This window comes from Spinacia oleracea, chromosome 4, assembly GCF_020520425.1.
Source record: "Spinacia oleracea cultivar Varoflay chromosome 4, BTI_SOV_V1, whole genome shotgun sequence".
Classification (NCBI taxonomy): Eukaryota; Viridiplantae; Streptophyta; class Magnoliopsida; order Caryophyllales; family Amaranthaceae; genus Spinacia; species Spinacia oleracea.
Genome location: NC_079490.1, coordinates 85,314,414 through 85,325,290, shown reverse-complemented (window position 1 = coordinate 85,325,290; position 10,877 = coordinate 85,314,414). Strand labels below are relative to the sequence as shown.

At 39.1% G+C, this 10,877-nt stretch overlaps 1 protein-coding gene across 1 annotated transcript; it reads left to right on the top strand.

Moving 5' to 3' along the window:
• The first annotated feature begins 6,771 nt into the window (after positions 1-6,771).
• On the top strand, positions 6,772-9,140 carry LOC110796399 (uncharacterized). The gene is made up of 4 exons (XM_056841929.1): positions 6,772-7,328; positions 7,372-7,667; positions 7,834-8,087; positions 8,187-9,140. The coding sequence occupies exons 1-4, from the start codon at positions 6,772-6,774 to the stop codon at positions 9,138-9,140; spliced, it is 2,061 nt and encodes a 686-aa protein (XP_056697907.1).
• The last annotated feature ends 1,737 nt before the right edge of the window (positions 9,141-10,877 follow it).

Here is a 10,877-nt window from a genome sequence, read left to right as displayed (position 1 = left end):
AAATTTAGGATTGAAGGTTTAAACTAAAATAAAAAGGAAAACAAATTAAAAGATCTAGGGCAATGGTTCACCATGTTTATAGTTCAAAATCAATCAAAACATCATCAAAAAGCGAGTTTCTTCCTGCCCAAGTTTGCTCTCGGCGCAAGATAAGACCCTCTTCCTTATCATGCGCCGTCGCCATGGCTGGCAAATCCAAAGCTCGGAAGAACTCCACGAAACCTAAGGGACCTGTTTCTGACTCTTAAGCGAAGAAGACGAAGTCAATGGACGAAGTTCTTGGTGTTTTGGCTATGGAGGTTGAATCGGATGATGATGGTAATCACTCGGTGGAGGATACGAATGCTTTGGGAGATGAGAATGTGGTGTTATCTCCTAGAACCTCACTCTCGGAACTGAAATCTCGATCGAAATCGCATCGTACATTTTCGTCGTGGTTGTCGGTGATGAAGTCCGGAAAACAGAGTCAGGTAACCCCCATTCCTATTTTTCAACCTGATTGTGATGCAAACTTGCATAAAACTGAAGATATTGTTTGCATTGAATTGGATGATATACAAGATGAGGTAGATTACTGGAACTCAGCATTAATTTGTGTTGTTTTAGGTGCTAATACCCCCTTATCTGTTTTTGAGGGTTTTTGTAGAAGAATCTGGAAAGATCTAGGGATTGATAAAATTGTTGCTATTGAACATGGTGTTTTTCTGGTCAGATTTTTCACTATGGAAAATCGAGATAAAGTTCTTGCTGATAATAGACCCACTTTTGATAAGAAACCTGTAATTTGCAAGCCTTGGCACAAGGACATTGTTGATTTCAAAGATGAAGTCAAGGTGGTTCCTATTTGGATTCATTTGAAACACCTAGATCTTAAATTTTGGGGAAATCGTAGTTTGGGTAAGATAGTGAGTTCTATTGGGGAATTCGTCCAAGCTGATCAAGCAACCATCAATAGGGACAAATTGCAATTTTCTAGGGTCCAGGTGGAAGTTGCTTTATCTCAGGATTTACCTGATTGTGTGAAATTCCAGGATGAACATGGTATTTTGAAAATAATTAAGGTGGGATATGAATGGAAGCCAATTGTTTGTGAACATTGCAAATTACTGGGGCACCTTGCTGTTGACTGCAGAAAAAAGGGAAGAAGGTGTGGGTGGCTAAAACAAACCAGACCCTACAACCAGTTACTAGGGGCAGTGTTGTTCAGGATACTGGTGATGGGGAGGAGGGTTTTGTACAAGCCATCAACACTGTCCAGATTAGACAGGAAAGCATTTCACCAGTTGTGGTGGAAAATTCTTTCCAGATGCTGCAGGATAATGGGGGTAACATAGAAGATAACATTGATAGTGGTGTAACTGCATTAGATGATGGGGGTGGAATTCCTCCTGATTCTAATGGATATATTGCTATTTTGGAATGTCAGGGGGGTGAATAGGGGCACTAAACAAAAAGATGTGAAAGCCTTTTTGAACTCTAACAAGTGCAGCCTGGTTTGCCTCCTTGAAACCAAGGTCAAAGCCAAGAATTTGGGGGCTTTGTACCTTAATTTGTTTGCTGGTTGGGCATTCACTTCCAATAGCATGTGTCACCCTGGGGGTAGGATCATTCTTGCCTAGAATCCATCTGAATTTCAGGTGAATCCTTACTTTTGTTCTAGTCAGTTAATTCACTGTGACATCAGTACCAAAAATGGTACTACCTTTGCCTGTTCTTTTATATATGCTCACAACTCTCAGCATGAGAGAGTTTCTCTATGGAAAGATCTTTGTACTCTTGCTGGAAACATCAATGGTGCTTGGATTATGATGGGGGACTTTAACTGTGTGCTTAATACAGATGAAAGGGTAGGTAGTGCAGTTAGATTGAATGAGATCCAAGATTTCCAGAATTGTGTCAACTGTTGTGGAATGGAGGATGCAAAGTTGAATGGTAATTTCTTTACTTGGAACAATAAACAGCAAGGCAGTAGGAGGGTTTTCTCAAAACTGTATAGGGTCATGATTAATCAGGACTGGTGCACTCAGTTTCCAAACACTGAGGTATGTTTTAAAAATGAGGGATACTTTGATCATTGTCCTGGCATCATTTCTGTGTATCCTCACCTTGCTGTGGGGAAAAAACCTTTCAAGTTCTTTCCTATGTGGCAAGCAGCACCACAGTATAATGAAATTGTAAAGCTAGCATGGAGCAAGAATATTCTTGGTACCCCTATGTACCAAGTGGTACAGAAATTGAAAATTGTGAAAATTGCTTTGAAAAAACTGAATATGGAGGGGTTTGGAGATATTGAAGCTTTGGAGGCTAAAAATGCTCATACCTTGCACTTGCTCCAAGATGAGTTGCATCTTAACCCTGCTGATAATGTGATAGCTGACAAAGAAAAACAGGCTCAACATGATTATATGTGAAGGAAATAATGCCCTTGGTCCAAGTATGCATTTAATGTTAAGTCTAATAAATGCGGTTCAGTATTAATTAACAAGTTAATAATTCAGTGAGATCAAGTGAGCTGAATGCCTAGCTAGAGGCCGCTTCAGTTCAAGTGGAATTAATAATATTAATCCACAGCTTACTCTTGACTGAACCCGTAGGGTCACACAAATAGTACGTAAACGGATCAAGTATTTAATGGCATTAAATACTCCATCTATGGATATTCGGAATCGACGGATCTTGGTTTCAGTGGGAGCTGAGATCGTCACAAGCAAGAAATGAATACTCCGTAAACAATGATATTGCCGGAAGCGGAAATATGGATCGTATCGGAAATATAAATATTATCCAAGTCGTAGATGTTGCCGGAAACGGAAACATGGTACGTATCGGAAAATATTATTGGAAATGAAAATATTACCGGAATCGGAAATATTGCCGGACACGAAAATATTGTCAGAATCGGAAATATTATCGGAATCGGAAAATAATTCCGGAAACGAAAATATTAAATATTTGTTCGAGACGGAAATTAATTCCGGAATCGGAAATATTAAATATTGTTTGTATCGGAAATGAATTCCGGAACCGGGAATTTAATCGGAAGCGCATCGTACGAATTAGCATCGGACGAGGCTTGCTAGACGAAGGCCCAGCACGAAGCCAGGCCCACGCCCAGCAAGCCGAGCGCCCAACACGAAGGCCACAAGCCTCGCCAGGCCCAGCGCAAGGCCAGGCCCAGCAAGGCTGCTGGCGCGCGCTCTGAGCGTGCTCGTGGGCTGCGAGGCAGCGCTCATGCGTGTGGGCCTTGCACCATGGCGAAACTTAGTATTTTAGCTAATAAGTATTTTAGTTTCATAAAATGTACATGATTCTTATAGATATATAAGAAGTTTAGTGGGAGTACGTAAAACTTAATTGGTCCTATGTGTATCACACACATATCTCTCCATTGTAAAATAACATTCAAATGCTAATGACTTAGATTTGAAATTATTCTTCAATGATGGACCATGGCGAAACTTAGTACATACTGGGTATTAAGATCTACTTACAAAGATCTTATGATATAGTTTTAGATTAAGTAATGGCATTTACTAAATCAAACACGAAAGACTCCATTAGGAGACATTCGACCCATGTGAATAAATCTAAGTAAAGAATGTTTGAACTATGTATAAGCATTTACTAAGTTAAACATCAAAGGATCCAAGTGAGATTCTTCACCTATATTATATGTCAAAGAATTTAGCTGCTTTTGGTATCTACTGAAACTAGATGAGCTAAAGTTACATGAATAGAATTCAATTGAGAATAATTCTGCAAAAGAATTTATCATGTATGATATAATATGAGGATCGCCAAAAACATATCGTATGACTTTAGGCATGACGAATATATACCAATCTCTATTGATCTAAGTGAAGATCAACTAGATTGAGATCAAGAAAAACTTATGGTACTTGAAAAGGTGCATAAGAATAGTTCTTGATTCAAGGAAATGAAGATATGCTAAATATTGATGCTACACGCATAAACACTGGCAAAGGATCAAGCAAGATCTCTTTGGAGTTAACCATTGGCAAGGGCGACCTATAGAGCATCGTGTTTTAAAATGGCAACATGGATTGGAGACCATTAGTTGTTGCGTGGGAAATTAAAATATTAATTTATATGTTCTAAGATACAACTGGAAAGTCTTCCACATATCTTTGAACTGCTTGGATAAGTAAAATCCAAACAAAGCATCACTAGCAACCTAAACAGTTAAAAGTACTTATTGCCTAAGAAGCAATAAAACAGAGTTGTTTATATTAATGAGTTCTTCATTGAACTTGGGAAGATCACATGTCTGTTGACTTAATGGTTCTTCATTGCAAAATGCGTAGAAACCACTAATGTATCAAGAAAGACTAGATCACAAAATAAACATACTCAAACGATCTTATCATCATATCTCGAAGAACATTCGATAAAAAGGATATTAAGATTGGCAAAGCATGATAACTAAACCTATGCAACAAGTGAGAATCAACACTCACGTTGTAGCACTGGAAATCAAGCATAGCTTTGAAATCCATGAACTGTTTCAAAGATGGGTTTGAGGCCCATGGTTGTAAAACATTGGGGTTGAACATTTATCATATATGAAATGTATTTTCATATTCCATTTAATCTTAGTTTAGCATTAAATGATGAGTCCCTTCAAATTGACGATATATTCAAGATAGACTGTCAGGACCAGTCCTGTGACTAAGAAATGTCTATCAAGTGAACTTGAATGTCAAAAGTTGAAAATGGTCCCTGGTCGGAGTTTTCTATAAAGATGGACGCATAGAAAACGTTAGACGACTAGAATGTAAGATGACTAGTAGTTCTGTTTCTTGAACTATGTGGACATGGCAATGTCGTAATCATTTGCATAGATACTTACTTTGGGAAGACTAGTATCGGACAGACCTATGAAACTTTACTGTAAGACATGAAAATCTGTCATAAGCAAATTTCATTAAAATTATTAGACACTAAATCCTCAATACCTGAGTGATTTGAGATTACTTGTTTGAGAACTGGTTACTTTGACGTTGACCAACCGTCACACCGTAAAAGGAGGCTATAAAGGCAACGCTCAGGTAATCACCTATCAAACGAAGTCTAATCTCAAGATCACAAGATTGGGATTGTCCTCCCATAAATCGGGATGAGATGCTTAAAAGTTGTACAAGGCCACTCGGAGAGCTAGAAACTGTAAAATGCATGGCCGTGCTCAGATGAATCATAGGCTATGATTATCTGTTTATTTGATCAGTTGAACTCTGAAACCGAGAAACACCTCTAGACATAATAAGGATGACAACTCTTACCTTATGTTCAAGAGCAAGCATCGAGCGACAAAGGAATTAGGAAATGCACACTTGCCCCTAAGGACAAGTGGGAGACTGAAGGAAATAATGCCCTTGGTCCAAGTATGCATTTAATGTTAAGTCTAATAAATGCGGTTCAGTATTAATTAACAAGTTAATAATTCAGTGAGATCAAGTGAGCTGAATGCCTAGCTAGAGGCCGCTTCAGTTCAAGTGGAATTAATAATATTAATCCACAGCTAACTCTTGACTGAACCCGTAGGGTCACACAAATAGTACGTAAACGGATCAAGTATTTAATGGCATTAAATACTCCATCTATGGATATTCGGAATCGACGGATCTTGGTTTCAGTGGGAGCTGAGATCGTCACAAGCAAGAAATGAATACTCCGGAAACGATGATATTGCCGGAAGCGGAAATATGGATCGTATCGGAAATATAAATATTATCCAAGCCGTAGATGTTGCCGGAAACGGAAACATGGTACGTATCGGAAAATATTATTGGAAATGAAAATATTACCGGAATCGGAAATATTGCCGGAAACGGAAATATTGTCAGAATCGGAAATATTATCGGAATCGGAAAATAATTCCGGAAACGGAAATATTAAATATTTGTTCGAAACGGAAATTAATTCCGGAATCGGAAATATTAAATATTGTTTGTATCGGAAATGAATTCCGGAACCGGGAATTTAATCGGAAGCGCATCGTACGAATTAGCATCGGACGAGGCTTGCTAGACGAAGGCCCAGCACGAAGCCAGGCCCACGCCCAGCAAGCCGAGCGCCCAACACGAAGGCCACAAGCCTCGCCAAGCCCAGCGCAAGGACAGGCCCAGCAAGGCTGCTGGCGCGCGCGCTGAGCGTGCTCGCGGGCTGCGAGGCAGCGCTCATGCGTGTGGGCCGCAAGGCCTGTGCGGTGCGTGCTTCCCTCGTAATCGTGCGACGCTCGTGTTCGTAACGAATCCAAATCCTATCGGAATTCGTGCATTGATTAAATCCTAATCCTAAAAGATTAAATTTATTATTTAGAGTTCTAATAGGATTCTAATTAATAAATCCATATCCTAGTAGGATTATAATTCCTTTCCATAAACTCTATAAATAGGTGCCTAGGGTCACATATTTACATCGAGATTTGAAGTATTCAAAAGGTAAGATTTTGAAGCAAAAATCAGCCAAACACTTGCAACCTATTAGCCGAAAATCCTAGTAACCTTAAGGGCGATTCTAGTTGGTCAAGCTTAAGGCGGATCCGGACGTGCTGTGGACTATCTACGGAGGGACGACACTTGGAGTCCTAAAGACTTGTTCTTGTTCGGTTCGGGCACAGCTAGGGAGGGCACGCTACAAAGTGTATGCATCTGAATTATGCTAAATGATTATGTGTAAATAATATGTTTCCTGGCTTTATGGTTTTTCCGCATGATTTATGTTTTGTCATATGTATCATAACCTAACAATATGGTGGCTCATAAAGCCATGATTAACTTTCTTTCTCACAAAGCTAAAGATAGGTGGGTTAAAGAAGGGGATGAGAACACTGCAATGTTCCATAAATCAATTAGAAGAAGACAGATGCAGAACACTATCCTGTCAATCAAAGACATGAATGGCAAATGGACTACTGATCCAGGGCAAATTCCATATGTGTTTTTGGATTACTATAAATGGCTTCTGGGAACTAAAGGTGGTGACAGAACTCCAGTCAAGCAGTCAGTAGTGAATAAAGGGCCTTTGGTATCTGATGATATGGCTTGTATGCTGTCTAATAGCTTTTCTAAAGAAGAGATTAAGGTGGCTATGTGGGACATTGATGGTAGCAAAGCTCCTGGCCCTGATGGGTTTGGAAGTTCTTTCTTCAAGGGTGCTTGGGAGGATGTGGGTGAGGATGTGTGTAAAGCTGTGCTGGATTTCTTGAACACTGGAAAGCTGTTGAAAGAAATTAATGCTACAAGTATCACTCTCATTCCTAAGGGGAAATGTCCAGAGTGTGCAAGAATACAGACCAATCTCTTGCTGTAATGTGGTGTACAAATGCATCTCCAAGGTTCTCTGTAACAGATTGAGAATTTTTCTACCTGAGGTGATTTCCCAGAACCAAGGTGCTTTTGTTCATAGTAGGTTTATAGCTCATAACATCATGGTATGTCAAGATCTGGTGAAAGGTTATGAAAGGAAAAACAACTCTGCAGGGTGTCTTATTAAACTTGATTTACAGAAATCTTATGATTCTGTAGATTGGGATTTTATAGAAGAAATGATGGTGGCTCTTAAGTTCCCTGTTCACTTCACCAAGTTGGTCATGCAATGTGTGAGATCTCCTAAATTTTCTTTATCTATTAATGGTTCCTTACATGGTTTTTTTGAGGGGAAAAGGGGGCTCAGACGATCCATTGTCTCCTCTACTTTTTGTGCTGTGCATTGAATACCTTTCTAGAACTCTGGTGATGGTTGGTGAGAAAAAAGAGTTCAGATTTCACCCAAAGTGTGCAGATGTCAAACTTAATCATTTATGTTTTGCAGATGACATAATATTGTGTTGCAAGGGAGAATTTGAATCTGTTCACTTGTTGATGCAAGGTTTTCAGCTTTTCTCCATGTCCACTGGTTTGAAAGCAAGCCCCTCCAAAACCTCAGTGTATGGTTCTGGTATGGATGATCACACAATGCAGAGAATACTGGAGATGATTGGTTTTGCTAGAGGTGTTTTTCCATTTAGATATCTTGGCATACCAATATGTTCTAAGAAGATAAGTGTGGCTGATTGTGAGAAAATTGTTGAGAGAATGTGTTCTAGAATCCAAAGCTAGAGCCATAAAAACCTCTCCTTTGCTGGAAGATTAACCCTGGTCCAGTCTGTGCTGATGACTATTCAGACTTATTGGGCTCAAATCATGATTCTCCCAAAGAGCATCTTGAAAACTGTCAATAGTATATGTAGATCTTTTATCTGGAATGGTGTTGCAGAACATGTGGGGCCTGGGAAAGTTGCTTGGAAGAAGTTGTGTAGTTCAAAAAAAGAAGGGGGTTTGGGGCTTATTAATTTACATGTGTGGAATACAGCTGCTATGGGCAAGCATGTATGGATGGTAGCCTCAAGAAAGGAGAATGTGTGGGTCAGATGGGTAGAGTCAGTGTATCTCAAAGGAGGGAATTGGTGGAATTACTCTCCTAAGACTACTGATAGCTGGTACTGGAAGTCCATCTGTCAAGTGAAAGAAATGATGAAGCTGCATTTGTCTGAAGTTCAGTTGTGCTCATTGTCTAAATATTCAATTAAGTTGGCTTACAGTCAGCTTGTTTCTCCTAGTGGTAACAAGATGTATTGGGCTAATGCTATTTGGTGTAGACTAGCTCAGCCTAAACACAGGTTCATTTCATGGCTAGCAGTTTTAGAGAGACTGAGTACCAAGGATAGATTGAAGCTGTTTGGGGTCTCAGTGGATGATATATGTCTTCTGTGTGGTGTTGAAGTGGAAAATCACAGTCACCTGTTTTTTGGTTGTCAGTATAGCTCAAGATGTTGGAAGCAGATTGCTGGTTTCCTGCAAATCAATACAAGTATCAGAAGCTTGCCTCAACTGATTAAATGGATTCATAGGAGAAAGTTCACTAAGTTCAGGAAAGGGGTGTTATTCACCTTTGTCTGGTGCTTAGTGTACCATATTTGGAAAGAAAGAAACAATGCACTGTGGAATAATCAGATTAGATGTATTGATAATATCTGTAGCCTAGTCAAGCACACTGCTAGCAGCAGGGTTCATTCTGTTTTACCTCGAGCAATTAGCTCAAGGGATCACAGTTGGTTCATCACCCTCTTAGAAGAGTAGTTTTGTTAGGCTTAGTGCCTTTTTTTTTGTTGTTTCAGTGGAGCTTGTTCCACTTAACTCTTGATTTGTAAATGTTGTGCATAATATATACAATACTTGCTTATCAAAAAAATCAAAACATCATCAACAATTCAAGTATTCAGAGTATCTAGAGCACGAGTTAATCCTACGGTCGGGTCTTTACGCTCTCAATTCAACATATGCAGTACGGTCGCTAACATAATCAGAATTGCTAGTTGTAGGTAAGCCTCTAAAATTCGATCTTTCGATTCTAAATCTCATTAGCATAATTTAATCAAAAAATTGATCAGATTGCAAAGATTAGCAATATAAAACCTAATCAACCAGAAATATCAATGAATAATCAAACCATCAACAATAATAAAGATTCATCATATAAACATGGATTCCCAAACCCTAGAAAGGAAACTACTCAATCATGAAATAAATTATGAAAATTAAATCTAACAATGAAAACATAATTAAAAGCAATAAACAAAATAAAGAGATAAAAAAAATAATACCTCAAAGATTTACATCAATGGAGTATGAAGAAAAATTAGGGTTCATGAAAGGAGAGAAAAAGAACGTAAAAAGAATTCTAGGAAAATAAAAGCATGAGAGAAATAAATTAATTCCCTTAAGTATTTATAGTTTCTCTTTTCTAAAATAAAATAAATAAATAAATAAGAAAAAAAAAAAAAGTCGTCAATAATTGGCCGATGGAACGATGACGTGGCGACAAAACCCGAGCACGACCAAGTTGGACGGACAAGAGGATAATTTGGGGCGAAATATGGCAGCGAGGGATCTTGGCGATCCATCCCTCGCTGGCCCGATGAAGCATGTAAAAGCATAAGCAAGGCAGAGGCAGCGAGGGATCTCGCGCACCATCCCTCGTTGGCCTGGTGAAGTGTATAGCAAAGCAAAGCAACGAAGCAATGAGGCAGCGAGGCAGCGAGGGATCTCGCGCACCATCCCTTGCTGACGTCGAGCCATCCCTCGCTGGGAACTGTTGTGCTCATGAAGATGGTGGGCGTAGCGTTGCCGCAGCAGCATCGTCACACTTGTTTTCGCCATAACTCTTGATCCAGAGGTCCTGTAAGGCCGTGTGACCCATCGTTGGAAAGATCTTTTAGTGTACTTTCTAATCCAATCAAAATCGTCTCGTTCCGATCTTTAGAACTTGAGATATTATCAAAAGAGTGAACGCTTGTCAGTTTTGATGCTTAGAAAAGTAGCGTTTAGCTTCGTTGTTGACTCGAAATTTATCCCAAGAGGCATGTAATGATCCTCGAGTCAACATATCGTTCTTTTATCGTTCAAACCAACCCTAAACACTCGAATGCAACCAAATGACCATAGAATCACCTGAAATATTAAGGAAAACACAAACGACGCGTAATAGAGTACAATAGCGACAACTTATGCAAAAACGACCTTAAATGCAAATAAAACGTGACGAGTGCCTAGAAATGCAACCTAAATGCGCCTTAAATATCCTATACAAATGTGATTCATCAGTAATGCAAATGCTTTTAAGGAAAAGGTGAAGAGCATAAAAGCTTTTCCGGGGTTATAATGTAATATGTAATTAAGATAAACTAATTCGTAGGGTCTAGAAAAAGTGAGTAATATAATGACTAAATAAGTTGACCTACATGAATGTAAAGTTGATCATGAAGATGTTTTATTGTAAATTTGGAAACAAAGGTATGTGTGTGGTTGCTAAACGTC